Source organism: Trichosporon asahii (assembly GCF_000293215.1).
Source record: "Trichosporon asahii var. asahii CBS 2479 unplaced genomic scaffold scaffold00009, whole genome shotgun sequence".
Taxonomy (NCBI): Eukaryota; Fungi; Basidiomycota; class Tremellomycetes; order Trichosporonales; family Trichosporonaceae; genus Trichosporon; species Trichosporon asahii.
The window spans coordinates 579440-597593 of NW_014040915.1; the positions used below are offsets into that span (position 1 = coordinate 579440).

Here is an 18154-nt window from a genome sequence, read left to right on the forward strand (position 1 = left end):
AACGGTACAACGTAGTGGGAACGCTAGCGGCCTATTACCGGCCACCCATTCATCCGGCTTCTAGCGCACTTAGCTCGCGGCCAATAACTTTACGGCGAATACACTGTCTCGAGTGTCTTTGGCCGAAGCTCGCTCCGAACGATGGTCTGCCGAAGACAAAGCAGCGCGGTGGTGGAGCGAGTCTCGACTGCCAGTGCTGCTTATCTATGTTGTTTCGGTTCGTGATCGGGTGGCTGCTTCTGGGGCAAAGGCTTCGGCTTCGGGACGGCTTCATGGCTATATGGCTTCGGGCTCTGCGCGCAGAGCCTCTTGGACCTGACGAGGCCTGCTGAGCTTGCCGCGCTCTGCACGGCCTGCACGGCCTGTACCCTCTGCGGCGCCCAGTTCAGGCGGCCCGACGCCCATTGTCCGAAGCATGGTATCAGCCTTCGCGGCCTTCTCATATCGCAGACCGGCGCACGATCCTCCAGCGGTGCCGGGGGTCGGTACTCACCGCCCGTCCGGGAGCCGGCAGTGATGATGCACATACACACACACATGTGTTTGGTGCGAAACGCTTCGCCCGTCTCGCCGCCGCATCTGATGGACACTGGTGCAGCGGGGCGCAAGCCTGCCTCGAGGCTGCACGTCCTGCTGGCGACATCGCTGTCCTCTCTGTCCTTGTTGCCATCCACTACATGTTTTGCCACTCCCACCGCCGCTCGCAACGATGGCGCCGAGGCGCTACAGTGACCTCCCCAACTTTGAACTGACGGCAGAGCAAGCCTCTTCCGGCTCGCCTGGCTCAGGACTCCCGTCTCCGGCCTTCACCAAGTTCAAGCTCAACGGCTCGCCTCGTAACCGCGCCGTCAACCTTCCGCTTTCTCCGGCGCCGACCTCTCCCAGGCCCTGGCTCCAGTCTCCGTGCACTTCAGCAGGCCCGTCTCGAGCCCATTCGCGCCAGTCTTCCCGAGCCGGCACTCCGTGTCTCTCACGAAGACCGTCCATCCTCCAGGAAGAGGATCCAGACAGTGACGAGTACCCACCAGGCTCATCACCGCCCCCACCGTACCGCCCCTCGTCGCCCCCGGCCCCGGCCTCTCCGCTCCTCTCTCCGACTCCGCACCACGCACAGCCGTGTCTTGTGCGCATCGCTGAACGACGCATCGTTTTAGCAAATTCAAACGTCACCGTCCCAATGTCGTCCGCAGGTGGAATGAAGCGCAAGGTGGTGATCCTTGGATCTCCCAGTGTTGGTGAGTAGCTGTGGATCGGACTACCAGTCCGCTTGAGACCCCTGCCAGTGTAACTTGCGTTGACAACCCCCTCCAGGTAAGACGTCGATCACCCAGCAATACGTCACGCCCCCGACGTACAACGAGCAATACTACCCGACGATTGAGTCCACAAATCAGAAGACGGTCAAGTACAAGGGCATCGAGTACGACTGCGAGATTGTCGACACTGCCGGACAGGACGAGTTCTCGCTTTTCCCGCCCAAGTACGCGACCGGCGTTCACGGCTACATGCTCGTGTACAGCATTGCGTCCCGACAGTCGTTCGATATGATCACGACGTTGTACGAGAAGATCCTCGACCAGGGAGGCCTCGAGAAGGTCCCGTGTGTCATTGTTGGACAGAAGTGTGACCTGAAGGACGAGCGAAGGGTCACCGCGGCCGAGGGCCAGGCGCTTGCGAAGAAGCTCGGCGCTGCGTTCGTCGAGTCCTCCGCCAAGGACAACAAGAACGTCGAGGGCGCCTTTGACGCCCTCCTCGCTGAGATGCAGCGCGAGTACAATCCGGCTCCCCCGGCGCCGGCCAAGTCCAAGTGGTGGCCGTGGTAGAGTTCTCGGCCTGAGGCCGAGTGCTCTCCATACGCAATGCCATGCGGAACGATGTGCTAGCTCACAAAGCCAACCAACTACAACCCTCACACCCATTCCATACCTCCACATCAGTCAACAGAACATTGACCTCGTCTTCTGTACCACCACCCGCGGCCCTCGCGTTCCCGTGCGGCGAGCCAAAGGAGCCTCCTGTACCACCAGGCTTCGTCTGTCCCGTTTGATAGCATGAATTTCTCGAGTGAAACAAAGGCTGCGAGTGCGCGAGGGAGCAGAGCCTTGATCGAGCTCTACTGACCAGACGTGCGTCGTCAAGTGTTAGTCAGAACGTAAGAGAGACTGGGGGTGCTACTTGGTGTTGGCGTCACGTGATGGCATGCTCCCGGAAGTTGTGCCGGGTCTGCCGGATTTCACAAGCTACAGCCTGTACATCGGGCGTATTCCCGTGCATGGAGTGAGGATTCCCGTGCAGAGCAAGCTGATTCCCGTTGCGTGAGCAGTGGGCGAGCAGCCATGAACGGGAATCTCAGTTGATGGTTGCAGATGATTCAAGATGATTCAAGCACGCGTCAGGGCACGAGAGGGAAGATAGCCGCGCGGCGAACGGGAATTTCGGCGCGGGATGTGATATCAGCGCTTCAGCCCTGGTTGCCTGGGTGGGATGGATCAAGTTAGGTACGATGAAGTCACTGACCGACAGGACAGTATATAGACTGGATGGGGCCGAGATTGTGCACCGACACAAACGTTTCTTCCTCACTACCTACTCACTCATCACTCACTTATCCAGACTTGCCTGCGATTCTGTGTCCCTACAGCATTCACTTCTTTCGCTTGATCGCCGCATCCATCCAGCTCTGCGCTCGAGTAGCTCCATCGCTTCGCCCCACGAAGCGCGCCTTCTCCTCAACTCGAACAATCAGAAGCGGTGGAACAATGCAGTTCGATGCTTCAGAACATCCCCACCGACGATGTGAGTTTCCCTTAGCTCAGGAGACAGGAAGCGTTAGCTTACGACAGACAACCCTCTGACGGGGAAACATGTCCTCGTGTCGCCGCACCGGACGAAGCGACCGTGGAACGTGAGTCTTCCTTGGCTCAGAACAGCTGGGGTGCTAGTGAGATCAAGCTGACAAGTCCAGGGACAGACCGAGGAGCCCGTCAAGGTGCAGCTGCCAGAGTATGATCCCAAGTGCTACCTCTGTCCGGGGAACAAGCGCATGGGTGCTGGCGAGTGCAACCCGCAATACCACGACACCTACGTGAGTCATCAATTGGGCTCCAAGCTGGTGATATACTAGAGCAGAGCTGACATTTAGCTCTTCCCGAACGACTTCCCCGCCCTCCTTCCGGACCCCTCCGCCCCCTCCCCCTTCGCCGCCGCCAGGCCCCGCCTCGGACCTCTTCCAGATCCAGCCGGTGCGGGGCCGGTGCAGTGTGCTGTGCTTCCACCCCAACCACGGCCTGACACTGTCGCGCATGCCCTTACCCGCCGTCGAGGCAGTAGTCAAGAAGTGGGGCGAGGTGTACGAGTCTGAGCTCCAGTTTCTCCAAGACACGGGTGCGACGGAAGGCTACGTCCAGATCTTCGAGAACCGCGGCGCAATGATGGGTGCGAGCGCGCCACACCCCCACGGCCAGGTTTGGACGCTCGACTACGTCCCCGACGAAGTCAGCACGGAGCTGGAGCATTTCAGGCAGTATGCCGAGACGCACAAGGCGCCTGCCGTCGAGGGAACCACGACAGCACCGGAGGGAGGCAAGAGCTGCTGCAACGGGGGCGTGTGTGCCGAGGTCCCCGCGGGCCAGACACCCAACCGCGACGGCCACGCGTGCCTGCTCTGCACGTATGCGGCGGCCGAGTATCTGGACAAGTCGCGCATAGTCGTGCAGAACGAGCACTGGCTGGCCCTTGTTCCCTTCTGGGCCGTGTGGCCGTATGAGACCCTCGTCCTGCCCTACAGGCGGCACATTCCCAATCTCTCGCAGCTGACTGCTGCCGAGTCCACCTCGCTCGCCGAGGTCCTCCAGGCCCTGCTGGTCCGGTACGACGGGTTGTTCTCCTGCCCCTTCCCTTACTCTATGGGCGTGCACCAGAGCCCGCTGTCCGATACTGAAGGGCTCAGCCACGTCCACTTCCACTTTTACCCGCCGCTGCTGCGCAGTGCGACGGTGCGCAAGTTCCTTGTTGGTTTTGAGATGCTTGGAGAGGTGCAGCGCGACCTATCGCCGGAGCAGGCGGCGGAGAAGCTCCGCGCGGTGTCGGCGACGCACTATCTCGACCAGTAGACCCTTCCCATTTTAGATCTAGTATTTCCACCTTTAGAAACGTTTCATGCACGTATGTCACGAGCGAGCCTGCATGTCAGGATCCTGTATACATTATTGTTTTCTATGTCTGAACGCTTCCTCACATATCCTCATCCATCCTGCCACTCGAAACGACGCTCCGCGGCCTGGCCTCGTCCACTCATCAGAGGTTCGGCACATCACCCCCTCCCTGCTCGAGGAAATCAAGGAATCCCTTGGCATACTTGACACACTGGGTGTACGCCGTCTCAAACCCGTCCCGTCCGCCATAGTACGGGTCCTCGATGGGTGCGGGGCGCACCTTCCTGCTCCCCGGCGAGGCGGGAGGAGGTCCGGATCAAACGTGCCAAAGAGCGCGAGACGCGCCTTGGACCCGCGCGGCTTGCGCGCTTGAAGGGCCTGCAGGCTGGGATGTTAGCGAGAAGTCGTGTGGTGAAGGTAGAGACTCACTTGGACTGGTCCATGGCCAGTATGTAGTCGAAATCGGTGAAATCCGAGTCGCGCACCTTGCGCGCGATCGAGGGGCAGGGGATGCCGTGCTGCTTGCACGTCGAGATCGTCCTGCTGTCAGCTATTGCTCTGTGTGGCACCAGCTGTATCCACGAAGCGTTGATATGCACCGCTCGCTCCGCTCGCACCTACCTCGGGTCCGCCTTCTCGCCCGTGTGGTATGCGCCCGTTCCCGCCGAGTCGATCTTGAGGTTGAGGTTTGGACGCTTCTTCGCCTCGGCGAGGAGCACGGCCTCGGCCATAGGAGAGCGACTTCATGTTAGCTAATGCAGCCCAGAGCTTCTAGCTTACCAAATGCTGTACACGGAACGCAAGCCAGGTTAGGAAGCGCGAGCGTCAGTATCAGATCCACATTATGTCTTCCCCGTTGCCACAGCCCTCCTCTTCCCTTTCGAGGAACGGCCGAAATACGCACTTGCTGTACCCTGTCAGCTCGAATCACCGAAGGTTAGCTTACCCCAGACACACGGTGAGGACCGAGTAGGACTGCGGCGCCATTGTGTTATGGTCGTGTTGCGGGGTGTGAATGACGTCGAAAGTCGAAGACATGGCGCACGGCGTCCCCTCCTCGCTTTCGAGGGCCCCGGTGATCAGTGCCTGGATCTGGGTCTCCCACGGTCGTCGTCGATATGGGCCGGGGATGGCCGACTCCCCACCAAGACACCGGCTGCTCGGGAGGGTGGCTTGCCGAAGTCGAGATGCGTTAGACTGACTAATATCTGCCCCGACGGCTGTTGTTGCTCCTCCTAACCCATGTCCTTCGCCCGAGTTGTGTGCCGCGCCACAGCTCCGACTCTCCGCCTCAATCTCTCGCGCTCGACCAAGACTCTCCCCATGGGCGGACCAGGCAAGCTCGCCGACCTCGGCAATGTGACAGAGGTAAGCCTCTCCGATGGGCGGTCGCTGATATTCAGCTCTCGGAGCGCGTCACGCGCGTGCTGGGCCAGAATCCCGGCCTCATGACGCTGCAGGGCACGAATTCGTACCTCCTGCAGGCTGCTGCTGGCTCTCCCGCCATACTGGTCGACACGACGCAGCCCAACACGGCAGACGAGTACACGCGCGTGCTCATGGAGCACCTCGAGAAGAAGGGCCGCCCGCCCGTCGAGCACATCGTCATGACGCACCGGCACATCGACCATATTGGGGGCATTGCCCCCGTCCTCCGCGCACTCCAGGGGCAGGGCTACCCCAAGCCCAAGGTGTGGAAGATGGTGTCCCCGGACGAGGCGAAACTGCAGGCCAACGCCCGCGACAGCATCCACACGGACAAGACGCTGATTGACTCGGTCAAGGCGTGCGAGGGCGCTTATCAGCCGACGGAGAGCGGGGAGCAGGTCTGGGAACTGAACGGCGGAGACAGGATCTCGGTCACTTCGGGCGACAAGAAACTCGATGCCGTCGTCGTGCCCACCCCCGGCCACACAGCCGACTCCATCTCGATCCTGATCGAGCCCTCGGACGGACAGGACGGTCCCACCGTCCTCACGGGCGACACGGTGCTGGGCCAGGGAACCACGATCTTCACCGACTTTGCGGCTTGTAAGCTAGCAAACGTTCGCAGACTAGCTGACATTTCCAGACATGAAATCGCTCAAGACGCTCTACGACCTCAAGCCGAGCGTGCTGTACCCTGCCCACGGACCTGCGATCGTCGGCAGGCAAGAGTGCGACGACCACCTCGCCGCCTACATCAAGCACAGGCAGGACCGCGAGGACACGATCGTGGAGGAGTTCAAGAAGATCGCCGCAAACCCGGGCATCATTGGCAAGCAGCTCGATGAGATCCGCCACGCCGAGGCCGAGAAGCACAAGCCCGAGGGCGACCCGACCGCCCCCGCTGCGCCGCTCGCGAAGGCGTCGCTCGCCGAGGTGCCCGACTTTGCGGCGCTCTTCCCCGGACCGAACGACGAGGGCGCCAGCGCCGTCACGCTCCCGCTCCTCTGTCGCCTGATCTACAAGAGCGGCCACCAGCCGCTCATCATGGCCGCGATGCGCACGATTACGGCGCACATTGAGAAGCTCGAGGGAGAAGGACGGGTCAAGAAGGTCACTGTTCCGCTGCCCCGGATCATGGGCTGGACCGTCGAGGGCACCGAGCCGACAGAAGCGTACGAGTGGGTCGGATAAGCAGTAGTCAAGATGTCCGTGATTAGATATGCATTGATGATTTGGGTTTACTTCTTCTCCTCCGCGGCGCGCTCGGCAGCGTCAGCCGCCTCGGCCTCGGCAGCCGCAGCCTCGAGCTCCTCCGGCCTGATGTCAGTTACACCTGTATAACTGTTGCACACTCACGTCTTCCACAGGTCGTCCGTCGAGTGCATGAGCTCGTACAGCTGTCCGACCTGCTCGTTGTTGAGCGAGTTCATAATCTCGGGGTCGAGTTTCCGTCCGTCAAACGGCTTGCCCTCGTTGAGCTGCGCCTCAATCTGGTCCAGGTACATCTTCCACTGGCCAAGGAAGGCCATGATGTGCAGCGGGTTGTCGGTGCCCTTGGTCGCGTGGAACTCAGACTTGACGTAGGCGTCGCCCATGAAGCGCATCTCGGCGGGAAGCGAGCGGTGAGCACGCAGAAGTCGTCGGTACAGCCTGTGGTGTCAGCTTTGCGTGGTCGGCGCTCGACAGCTTGAAGTCTAAGGAATGGAGGAGTGGAGGAAGACACCAGGTGGAGGCGGAGGAAGGAGAATGACTCACGGGATCGGGGGAAGAAGCTCGGCGCTCGCCTGCGAGAGCGAGAGGGGGACACGGCCAGACTCGGCAAGGCGCACGGCTGTTCGGAACATGGTGTTGGTCTATGTGAAGAGTGTGGAAATGTGTGAAAGGCGCAGCTGGAACAAATGTCGAGGAAAGTAGATGACGTTCGGCTGAACAGACATTGGGCTGGCGGGTCACGTGGTCGCCGCTACCCTTGATCTGAGTTCTGCGCTCGTAGAACCTCTGAACATGCTCCTGCATTCAGGGCTCCCCCTCTTCTGCATGCATAATGAGCTCAGAATGGCTCAAATGGCCGCAGCTCGAGCATTCGAGTTCGTCGGGCGGTGAACATGAGCCGCGGCGCGGCGGCAGGGAACAGCTCTACGAGCACAGCCCCTATAGTATAATGGTTAGTACGCGAGTCTCATATGCTCTGTTGCAATCTCTAGATCTCAGTTCGATTCTGAGTGGGGGCACGTAAATCGTTTTTGGATGACGTCTGTTGGAGCAATGAAACATTGGAGCGTCGAGTGAGGAAGGACACTGCGTTCCATCTGCAGATCTGCAGAAAGTGAAACGAACGTCGTTAGCGCATGTTAGCGTTGAAGGCGAACCGAACAGATCCTCAACTCGGCCACTACTGTGACACTGCTTCGCCGCATTGATGCATAACCTGCGACGCCCAGGGCGCCTCGGCTTGTTTCAGAACGCCTATCTGGCGCTTCTATAGCTTCGAAGTCGCGCATACGCCCCTGTGTCTTTGGTTCTGCAGATCTGGAGGTGTTCGTAAGTGTCCGGGGCTCCCCAGGCCTCATCGGCGTCTCAACACACGGCTGGGGCCGTATCACGCCAAGGAGCTATGCAGCGTCTGAGCTTCAGATACGGAGCGAGGGTTCTGCGCTGGAACCCAGACAGAGCGCCCCGCATACCGCGCAGAGCTCGAGCACCGAGCTCCCCCACTCTGGCGACGATCTGGACCCCACATACCTTACCCCGCGGGAGCTCCTCCACAGCAGCGTCTCATTAACGAAACGACTCATGCGGGCGTGGAGTGCTGCAAAGCACGCAAGTTGTGCGACGGGATTCGGACTACTCGGACATGCCATGACGTCTTGTACCGTTGCTCTGGAGTGCAAAGCCAAGCGAGGCTGACGAGATACGCGGGATGATAACAGTACTGGAAGTCACCAATGATTGTGCCGTCGATCATCGGGAATCTCCGCCGTCAGCCAGGACGCACACGCTCAAGCCCGCGACCGCGGGCGCGAGGACGGGGCGGTATCCAAGTCCCGCTCTGGTGCTCTCCGGAGTTGCGGCGTCTCTCGCCCTGTTGAACGTCGCGTGCGCAGTGCATGGTGCACGATGGTGCGAGGCTATACCCATCGTTTGCCGTATATGCCGATCGCCGATTTCCGAAGCATCAGCTCGAAGTGCATTCAGTCGTCCGGGTCCCGGCCCGGCCGGTGCTTTGAGCGGCTCGTAACGGCTCAGTACGGCAACTTTCTCTTGCACTCGTACCTGCCGGTGCTGCCGGTGCATCTCGGCATTGCCGGACGAGAGAGACGACCACAGCGATTCCTGGGAAAACCAAGATAGGTGCAGCACGCGGTCTGGTCGGTGGGCTCGGGCATGTATCGGCCACCAGGCCGGGGGCAGCGGCGGCATGCGACGACGTACTCGCCGGCACCGAGCCGGCTGTCAAGGCTCAGAACGGGAATGTCGACGATGGCTTTTCGAATCCTTAAGCTGCCCACATATGGTGTGAGGCTAGTCGTCAGCGTATAGAGCAATGCCGAAGTTATCGCCGAGTGGGCTGGACTAGACGCGGAGACCCCAGATTGCCAGGGACTTAGTTCTGCCTATCGCATCGGCATAACAGGAGCAGCAAGCCAGCGCGTCGGTACCTCTGGGCCCTTGGTGCCCTGCATGGCTCGCGCGCCGGCTCGCCCATGGCTGCCATGGCGTGCATCGCTTGACGAGAAGCCAGAGCGGAAAGTCGAGCGGCGATGTGCACCGATGCTCGACACTGAGTGCACGGTGGCCGTCGCCGTCGACATTACATTCGATGGCGTCGCGGGGTGGCTTGACTCTGGCTTGTTTGGCTGCGGTTCTTATCGAATTGTCAGCTGACCGATTTTCCAAGGACGCGGGCGACATATCCAATCTTGGCATGCTTCGGTGCCCGCTGGGTGTGCCGCATGCCGTTGTGTCCGCTGGGCGGGTTGCAGCGGGCTGGAGTGGGACATCTGCGCCGCTGGGTACGGTGGTCAAGCTGAGACCGGCCCGTGCGGCCCCGGCGCGGAAAATCGTGCGATTGGAACAGGCAGGCAGGTGAGCGGTGCTGAAGCTTCCGCGGAGAGTCTCACTAGGTTAATAATCCGATCATCTGAGGAGAAGTACTGCACAGGCACCCCACATCTTCTGGTGCAAGACATAAGTATATACGGGTCACGGTCTCCCACGGTGACGTCGGAATTTAAGCCTGGTTGTGCCGAAACAGGGCCTGCTTTGACCTGGATTAAAGACTTGCTTAGGTGAGCGTGCGCGCACACGATGAAGAACAGGGGCAAGCAGGGACATTGCTGGAACCAGAGCCAGGGCCCCTTGCTCCGACGCGGGGTGAGCACAGACTAATAGAACGCGTGTCCTGGTAATCCGATCTAAGCTCTTTAAGCTCCGTAATGCCCGTCCATTAGTAACGGTACTGGGTCACCTGCGCGCGCGATACGAAAAAGCCAGCCCAGCCCGCCCAGCCTCGCCCATATGTCCAATGTCCAATGTGCCCATGCCGCCACCTGACCAGCTTGCACAACGGCGCTTGAGCCTTGATTGACGCCGTTCGCTCCTTGAGCCCAGCCCAGCCCGTCAAGATGGGCAACAACACTACCGTCGTAGACAATGCATCCTTCCCTCTACTCACTACTCACCCGCTGCACAACCGATCCTACCGTTACGCATCCCCAGAACCGCTAGCACAGCCGTTCTCGCCACCGAAACCCATTTCGCGACGTTATATCAACCTCGCACTTGAGCCGCCTTTTCAATCAGCCTGAGCCAGTCTCAAACCATCCATCGGACAAGTCCGCACGATCTGATTGTGAACCACATAAACGCATCGCGTCAGCCCCCTTGCCCTTGCCCGCACACCCGTCGCACATACATTGCGACTAGGACCCCGATCCCGACCCAGACGACCAGACAGCGCATAGTGCTCGTCTGTCCCCACCGTTTGCGTCAAGCTCAGCTCCAGCCTCCAGCCAGCCAGCCAGCCAGCCAGCAACGTTCACTCGCGCGAGAGTTTAAATCATCATGGTGAGTGACGTTGTTCCTAATGATCGATTAGGGACCAAGGGTGTTTTGTAATGAGGGTTGTAATGGCCAGTGCTGCGTAACCACGGCGAAATCCGAACATCGCCGAACCCCAAGTGGTTGCTCCACAAAATGCCCTAGAGCACTTTTCTCAGCGTAGCGTTGGATATCACCGCCGGGCGGCCCAATGGGCCCAGCGCAATGCTCTGGCGTGCTGCCCCTTGTTCCCCTCCTGCATACTCCTCCGCTGCCAGGCCCGCCCTCCGCCGCGTGTCATGGCATCAGCCAGGGAGACACCTGGGCAGCCGACAGGGAAACTCCTGTCCCCCCGGCCCTGCACCTTGCGCTGTCCTTGCCCCTGCCTCGGGCCATTCGGTATATCTCAGCCCCCACCTTCCCCCTTTCGATACGTCTTCCATATTAAAGCTGACACGCAACTTCTTTGCGATTGCTCTTATCCTTTCGATCTCAACAGTTCTCGCTTCTTTCCCGTACCTCCCCCCTTCGACCCCGCTACCCCTCCCCTACCCGACTCTTCGCCACCATGTCTACCCAGGTTGCCAAGACCCCCGCCGGCCTTGAGAAGATCAAGGCCAAGAACCCCGTCGTCGAGATGGACGGTGACGAGATGACCCGCATCATCTGGGAGAAGATCCGTAACGAGCTCATTCTCCCCTACGTCGACGTCGACCTCAAGTACTACGACCTCGGCATGGAGAACCGTGACGCCGTGAGTACCCAGCTGGTGGTAGGAGCTAGCGATTTTTCGCTGGAGACGACGAAAAAGCGGCTCTCGGCCTTTTCCGTCGACGTCACTACCGACCGTTTTTCCACCGAAGTAACTCCGGCGCTGACCATTTCCAGACCGACGACAAGGTTACCGTCGAGTCCGCTGAGGCCACCCTCAAGTACAAGGTTGCCGTCAAGTGCGCCACCATCACCCCCGATGAGGCTCGTGTTGAGGAGTTCAAGCTCAAGAAGATGTGGAAGTCGCCCAACGGAACCGTGAGTTACCGCGCGGCACCCGAGGCCCCACACTGGGGAAGCATTCCACGGGGGGCGTTGCGTTTTTCTGTGCTTGAAGCGCGCAAACTAACAGGCAGATCCGTAACATCCTCGGAGGAACCGTCTTCCGTGAGCCCATCATCCTGAAGGACCTCCCCAAGCCCGTTCCCGGATGGACCAAGCCCATCATCATCGGCCGTCACGCTTTCGGTGACCAGTACCGCTCGACCGACATGGTCGTCCCCGGTGCTGGAACCCTCACCCTCAAGTTCCAGCCCGAGAACGGAGGTGAGCCCATTGAGCTCAACGTCTTCGACTTCAAGGGCAAGGGTGTCGCCATGTCGATGTACAACACCGATGAGTCGATTGAGGGCTTCGCCCACGCCTCGTTCAAGATGGCCATTGAGAAGAAGATGCCCCTCTACATGTCCACCAAGAACACCATCCTTAAGGCCTACGACGGTCGCTTCAAGGACATCTTCGCCGAGATCTACGAGAAGGACTACAAGCAGACCTTCGAGAAGCTCGGCATCTGGTACGAGCACCGTCTCATTGACGACATGGTCGCTCAGGCCATCAAGTCTGACGGTGGCTTCGTCTGGGCGTGCAAGAACTACGACGGTGACGTTATGTCTGACGTTCTCGCCCAGGGCTTCGGCTCGCTTGGTATGATGACCTCTGAGCTCATCACCCCCGACGGAGGCATCCTCGAGGCCGAGGCCGCCCACGGCACCGTCACCCGCCACTACCGCCAGCACCAGAAGGGTGAGGAGACCTCGACCAACCCGGTCGCCTCCATCTTCGCCTGGACCCGTGGTCTTGCCTTCCGTGCCAAGCTCGACAACACCCCCGAGCTCGCCGCCTTCGCCAAGGACCTTGAGGACGCCTGTGTTGAGGTCATCAACGGTGGTGTCATGACTAAGGACCTCGCCCTCGCCATGAAGGGCAAGGCCATGAAGCGCGAGGACTGGGTCACGACCACTGTCTACATGGACAAAGGTCAACGAGCTCCTCCAGAAGAAGCTCCTCGCTCGCGCCCCCAAGTCCAAGGTCTAAGCGGCTTCGGACATGGCGATAAAACTCTAATCACTCATCATGACTCTCCCCTCATCATCTCATCTACCTACCCTCCCATCTATACTTTCTCCTCTTAAAAATAACATGTCTTGTTACCGGGCGACATGATGGGTGCGCATAGATTGTAGTTTAGCAACCGTTAGGACCGGTTGATGCATCTTTCAGATACCAGCATAACTCTACAGAAAGCGCACAACGCAGCGCCGCAACTTGGCATCACCTCCACATCAACCCCATGTCCCAGGGCTGATCCAAGCGCACAAATATCGGGGCAATTGAACCCAAGTCACCGACCGGCCGGGTCCATAGGACTAATATCAAGTCGCCGTGTGCCCCGTCTGGGGCCGGCTGGAGCGGACCCTGAGCGTGTCAGGTGTGTGACGTTTGTCAGCGTGCCTGCCATCAGCGCATGAAGCACTTCCAGCGCCGGGACTTCCGAGCACCAGGATTGGGCCAAGTGCCTAGGACCACTGGTGGTGGGACTTCGGTTTTTTCGCCGTTTCTCGTGGCGCAGGGGTGGCTGCGTGATGCGTGAGTAACCATCAAAGCGCGAAAGCGCGGCCGCGCTCGAAGAACCACGTAGCAATGGTGTCGGGAGCAGTCCCGGGATCCCGGGGCCGAATGGCTGGCAAACGTCGGATTGTCTTTCTGGGTGGGAGCTTGGCGCTGGCACAGCTGGCGTGATAGCGGGGGCGAGGGGACACGAAGGCCACGGATCTGCGGAGCGCGGAGCCACATCGATCACATCTCGGTACAGCACGGTGCGAGGCTGGGCGAGCGGGGAAGAGCAGAGCGGACGACAAGCTCCGCCATTATCGAACGGAGCTCCTCTTCAGCATGCGGATGAACCTCCCCTCGAAGCGTCAGCGTTGCAGAGAGGCGACGACGACAGTCGAAGAGGAAGCACAGTGATGCAAAAAACGATGGCCAAGTTCGAAATAAATCTGGGCCCGAACCCTGAATCCTCGCTGCTATCAGCCAGCTCTAACCAGTCACACCGAGAATCCAGGGTCTCGTGCCGGCCTTATTTTCGAATCGGCAGCTGGCTGGACCCTGAACAGACCTGATCAGCAGGGATGCAGGACGACAAACACGGGTGATCCCGACATACCGTCTTGGGCATGCTGGGCACGCTGGGTACATTGGCTGGAAGTGCCGCGGGCCGCCAGCCCGCCCGCCCGCCTCCTGTTGTCCAGGCGGCCAATGCAGCGGAGATGGCCGTTGCGTCATCCCTCCCTGTACCCTGCCTGGCCAGTAAGAATCAGAGACGTTATCGCCCTTTACCCCACAGTCCCCACACTTGGCTGAACCCTCGACAGACAGTGGTTGGGCCGAACGCGCGATGCACGGACCCAGTTACTGAGCTGGGTGCACCTTCCTCCATGGTCTCATCATGAGCTGACTGTGCGATGCACGAGCACATCTCTGCAACAGAAGGAAAGAAGGTGCTTCTGTATCTTCTTCCATCACTCACTGCTTCTGCATCGACTATGCTCTCGGCAAGAACACCAATGGCCGGCTGAACAACGGCTTACACTTCCGCCTCCCTCTGGATCGTGCCTCCCGCCTCTCAGAGATCAGAGACCTGCGGCGACGTCGTGGGCGTCATTAGTGAAAGCGGCCACACTCAGAAGCATCGGCAGCTTCGGTGGCGAGTGTTAATACTTCCGAATGACACGGTTCGGTCCAGAGCCATGCGGTGACAGGAGCGGGGTTGCTGCTCCTGCAGGGCCCCCATCGCCGCCCGAGGTCGTGCATGGACGCCGCTGGACGCCGAAGGCCGCCGACGGTGGCCAGGCCCTTGCTTCGCTACTGCCAAGTCTTCGCCGATGGTTTCTCGCTGTCAATGTCGCTCGGAGCGCTCCATCTCAAGCTCATCGCGGGGTGTACGGCGCTCTAGGGCCAAAGACGGCCCTCCAGAAATCTTCCTCGGATGCCACACGGCATAGCTGACAGCTTGGTCGAGCTCACTGACTTTCCTCGCACCTCTCGATATTGACACAGCCCTATGCCCTTGCTGACGTTGAATGTGGTTTATTCCATCATCCTGTCCCGCCGACAACGGAGCCCGGCCATTGACGAGCATATCCCGAGACCGCTCGGCGAAGTAACGACGCCGACGACCCGATCCCGATTGTCGCTCCATATCCCGCCGAATGACAGCGCGACGCTCAATGGCAGAGGTGTGCATGCTAGATCGGTTACAAATGAGTTGTGAGCTACAAGTGATGTCTATGCAGTGGGGCGATTATATTCCGTTTCTGGTCGTCTGAGTGGTGTTAGGTCATTACTTCGATTCAGCGTTAGCCGCGGCCGGGGCGGGCTGGAGTGCCGGTGCTCGGGTCGCGCTGGGCTTCTCCGGCTTCGTCGTTGGGCGCGTGGGAGCCTTAGCGGGCGTAGGCTGGGCCTTCTTCGGTCCCGTCGTGGAACTCGGCACGCTCGACGCCGTCACGGCTCCAGAGGGCATGCCGAGGAGCTGCTTCCTTAGCTTATTTGGCCGGAACAGACGGTCCCAGAGCGACGCCTCCTTCCTCTGTCCCATGCGAACGGCGGTCCACCGCTCCTCATAGTCCGGAATCGGGCTCAGGTTCACCTTGTGCAGCGTGTTGTTCGGTGTGCGCGCCTGTGTCTCACGCGCAATGCGCTCGCGCTCGGCCTCCATCGCACGCTGCCTGTCCAGGCGCTCTCGGACGAAACGTTCCTTCGCCTCCCGCACGGACTCAGGCAGCGAGGTCGGCTTGGAAACAAGCGCGATGTGTCGAACCTTCCTCAGTACGCGCGAGCCGTATCCGAACACACAGGCTGCGATGAAGGCCGTAATACCCGAGACGATGGCGAACGCCCACGGCGAGTCCTCCAGCGTCGTGGTCAGGTTCATGCCGAACAATCCCGCTACCAGGGCTCCAGTTCCAATACCGAGGGTTGCAATGCTGACCTTGATGTCGAGGGCGAGGAGGGCGTTGCGGCCCGAGTCGAGCATGAGCTCGGCAATCTCCTGTGTGCTCTGCATATTTGCCGCTGTCGTGTCGATCTCGGAAACGATCTCCTCGACCTGCTTCGTGAAGCTCTCAAGCAACAGCTCGAGCTGCGCGTGGTCGTGCAGCGCCCTGGGGCGACCGTTCAGCTTGTCCGTGATGTACATCGCCGACAGGTCCTCGTCGGAGTCGAGCAGCTCGTCAAACGCCGACTTGATCGACTTGGCGCGGGACTGGAATCCCGCCAGTCGGCGAGAGTAGTGCAGCAGCTTGCGCAAGTTCTCGCGGTTAATGTCCGTCTCGAGATTTTGCAGGAGGTTCTTGACCAGGCGACGGATGAAGCCCATTTCCTCCTCGAGTGCGTTCGCCGTGTCGACCAGGATACTCTCCAGCGCGCGGTGCTCATACGGCAGGCCCATCTCTTCCTCTCCCTCTCCGCAGTGGTTCGAGTTCAGACCCGCGCGCACATTCTCCTGCAGGTGTTCCTTGAACCGGCGAGCGGCCTCGGACTCCTGGTACCCCGGTGGGTTGAAGATGATGACGCGGTCAGGCTTGATCAAAGCCTTCAGGTGCAGGATCGAGATGAGGATACAGGACCGCGTCGTGAGGATGACGGGGACGAGGGAGGGCGTGATAGAGTCTAGCTTGCGCAGGTCGCGTGGCTGATGTTAGCGCAAGATAACAAAGCGGAGCCGATGGGGCGTTGCGTTTTCCTGAAAATGGAACAGGTCGGCCAGTGCTCGCCGATCAGCACACGTGTGACTCACATCGAGGTCGTGGGCTCGACACAGGTCCATCTTCTTGTATTTTCCCTCCTCTGCTGTCCAGTTTCCGTTGGCGTCCAGGATCGAGCCTGTCGTTAGCTTGACCTGAGGTACTGCGCTTACACTGCAGTCCAACCTCGCCGGCCTTATTCATGAGACTGTCGAGGTATCTCTGCTGCCGGCGCGCACGCTGCCGATCCGTCTCTTCGGCTTGTGTAACTGCACTCGGAGCCGGCAGCGGAGGAGGCGGGGGCACTTTGTCGGCAGCAGCATCCTGAACCGGAGCCGGGTAGCTCGTAGACCAAAAGGATGTTGTCGTTTTGAAACGCTTCGGCGTCGCCACTACCGATCGCGCTCGCAATAATGGCCGAGCAGGCACGCAGGGGCTGCGCGCGACGCCGATCCCAAGGCTTCCCAGAACAGACACGCCGCGCGTGTTCATGTCGGTTCTGTTGTTGTCTGTGTGGGAGCAGGTGTTTGTGTTGTATGCACAAAGGGAGTTCGGGGTGATCGAAATCTAAGTCGATCCGCCGAATCGATGATTTCATCGCTCGGCGCCGACGCCTCGGTGGAGTACTACCCGAGGCAAAGGCAGTAGGCCGAGGATAAATACGTGGCCCACGTGGCCTCCGTATCAACAGGGGCGTGGCGGGGCTACCGCGTCATACCTCTCGACGATCGGTCGGGTGGTCGCTGGCACCCACAACACCATGGCCGAGGACAGTGAGTCGCCAGCTATGGAGGAGGGCAACAGCTGACAGCAGACACATTCGAAGCGTTGCTGGACCTTCTGAGGCGTCTCCCGCCGACACGCGCCGAGGCGAACATCGAGGCGCTCTGCCAGCTCGCGCCCGAGTACGCCGACGACCTGCTCGGCAACGTCGACCAGCCGCTCAAGGTGCTGCACGACGAGCAGAGCGGGAAGGACTTCCTCGGATGCGACTACAACCGTGATGGAGACAGCTTCCGCTCCCCGTGGACGGACGAGTACATCCCCCCTGCGCCTGGCGCCCCTCAACCTTCCCCGAGGCTGAGGCAGCTCGAGGTCTCGCTCAACACCGCGTTCGAGACGTACCGCGAGATGTACTTTGAGGGAGGCACTAGCTCTGTCTACCTCTGGGACCTGGATGAGGACCCCGCGACGGCCAAGGACATGCAGTTTGCTGGCGTCGTGCTGATGAAGAAGAGTGAGTGTCACCAACGGCTTACCTTGCGGATCCGTAGCTGACATCAGCGCTTCCGAGCGGCCCCTCTTCCGGCTCCTGGGACTCGCTGCACGTGTTTGAGTGTGCCGAGCGCGGCCGCCAGGCCAAGTACAAGCTGACCTCGACGGTGATGCTGGTGCTGGAGGCGCGGACGTCGTCGCCGGAGGACGCCAAGCTGGCGGCCCAGGGCGAGGGCAACGTGACGCTCTCGGGCAGCATGACGCGGCAGGCGGCGACGGACTGCGCGCTGCCCAACGCCACCGCGCACATTGGCAATATCGGCCGCATGGTCGAGGACATGGAGATCAAGATGCGCAACCTCCTCTCGTCCGTGTACTTTGGCAAGACGAAGGATGTCGTCGGCGAACTGAGGAGTCTTTCGGGGCTCGAGGCGAAGAGCAAGGAGGACCTCCTCCGCCAGGAACTCGCGAGCAAGCTGGGAGGTATGCGATAGTTGTAGAACAAGACCAGTCAGATGCATT

At 60.3% G+C, this 18154-nt stretch overlaps 10 protein-coding genes and 1 non-coding gene across 11 annotated transcripts; 7 read left to right on the top strand and 4 right to left on the bottom strand.

The window, feature by feature from the left end:
- Positions 1-709: 709 nt before the first annotated feature.
- On the top strand, positions 710-1823 carry A1Q1_07002 (RHEB small monomeric GTPase; the record flags this gene model as incomplete). The annotated part of the gene is made up of 2 exons (XM_014327251.1): positions 710-1235; positions 1312-1823. 2 exons carry the CDS (start codon positions 710-712, stop codon positions 1821-1823), a joined length of 1038 nt encoding a protein of 345 aa, XP_014182726.1.
- Positions 1824-2759: 936 nt separating this feature from the next.
- On the top strand, positions 2760-3142 carry A1Q1_07003 (uncharacterized protein; the record flags this gene model as incomplete). The annotated part of the gene is made up of 4 exons (XM_014327252.1): positions 2760-2796; positions 2844-2905; positions 2972-3085; positions 3125-3142. The coding sequence occupies 4 exons, from the start codon at positions 2760-2762 to the stop codon at positions 3140-3142; spliced, it is 231 nt and encodes a 76-aa protein (XP_014182727.1).
- A 160-nt stretch (positions 3143-3302) lies between these two features.
- Positions 3303-4112, top strand: A1Q1_07004 (UTP-hexose-1-phosphate uridylyltransferase; the record flags this gene model as incomplete). The annotated part of the gene is made up of 1 exon (XM_014327253.1): positions 3303-4112. One exon carries the CDS (start codon positions 3303-3305, stop codon positions 4110-4112), a length of 810 nt encoding a protein of 269 aa, XP_014182728.1.
- A 467-nt stretch (positions 4113-4579) lies between these two features.
- On the bottom strand, positions 4580-4885 carry A1Q1_07005 (low molecular weight phosphotyrosine protein phosphatase; the record flags this gene model as incomplete). The annotated part of the gene is made up of 2 exons (XM_014327254.1): positions 4580-4712; positions 4776-4885. 2 exons carry the CDS (start codon positions 4883-4885, stop codon positions 4580-4582), a joined length of 243 nt encoding a protein of 80 aa, XP_014182729.1.
- Positions 4886-5477: 592 nt separating this feature from the next.
- On the top strand, positions 5478-6773 carry A1Q1_07006 (uncharacterized protein; the record flags this gene model as incomplete). Its single annotated transcript, XM_014327255.1, has 3 exons — positions 5478-5522; positions 5615-6185; positions 6226-6773. The coding sequence occupies 3 exons, from the start codon at positions 5478-5480 to the stop codon at positions 6771-6773; spliced, it is 1164 nt and encodes a 387-aa protein (XP_014182730.1).
- Positions 6774-6820: 47 nt separating this feature from the next.
- On the bottom strand, positions 6821-7426 carry A1Q1_07007 (carbon utilization by utilization of organic compounds-related protein; the record flags this gene model as incomplete). The annotated part of the gene is made up of 3 exons (XM_014327256.1): positions 6821-6899; positions 6948-7232; positions 7338-7426. The coding sequence occupies 3 exons, from the start codon at positions 7424-7426 to the stop codon at positions 6821-6823; spliced, it is 453 nt and encodes a 150-aa protein (XP_014182731.1).
- A 303-nt stretch (positions 7427-7729) lies between these two features.
- Positions 7730-7813, top strand: A1Q1_t184. The gene has a single exon. It is a non-coding gene; the product is annotated as a tRNA-Met (tRNA).
- A 3377-nt stretch (positions 7814-11190) lies between these two features.
- Positions 11191-12805, top strand: A1Q1_07008 (isocitrate dehydrogenase (NADP+); the record flags this gene model as incomplete). The annotated part of the gene is made up of 3 exons (XM_014327257.1): positions 11191-11376; positions 11511-11651; positions 11750-12805. 3 exons carry the CDS (start codon positions 11191-11193, stop codon positions 12803-12805), a joined length of 1383 nt encoding a protein of 460 aa, XP_014182732.1.
- A 1766-nt stretch (positions 12806-14571) lies between these two features.
- On the bottom strand, positions 14572-14919 carry A1Q1_07009 (uncharacterized protein; the record flags this gene model as incomplete). The annotated part of the gene is made up of 1 exon (XM_014327258.1): positions 14572-14919. The coding sequence occupies one exon, from the start codon at positions 14917-14919 to the stop codon at positions 14572-14574; it is 348 nt and encodes a 115-aa protein (XP_014182733.1).
- A 96-nt stretch (positions 14920-15015) lies between these two features.
- On the bottom strand, positions 15016-16909 carry A1Q1_07010 (uncharacterized protein; the record flags this gene model as incomplete). Its single annotated transcript, XM_014327259.1, has 3 exons — positions 15016-16365; positions 16471-16523; positions 16591-16909. The coding sequence occupies 3 exons, from the start codon at positions 16907-16909 to the stop codon at positions 15016-15018; spliced, it is 1722 nt and encodes a 573-aa protein (XP_014182734.1).
- Positions 16910-17177: 268 nt separating this feature from the next.
- Positions 17178-18126, top strand: A1Q1_07011 (f-actin capping protein beta subunit; the record flags this gene model as incomplete). The annotated part of the gene is made up of 3 exons (XM_014327260.1): positions 17178-17190; positions 17244-17654; positions 17702-18126. The coding sequence occupies 3 exons, from the start codon at positions 17178-17180 to the stop codon at positions 18124-18126; spliced, it is 849 nt and encodes a 282-aa protein (XP_014182735.1).
- Between the last annotated feature and the right edge of the window lie 28 nt (positions 18127-18154).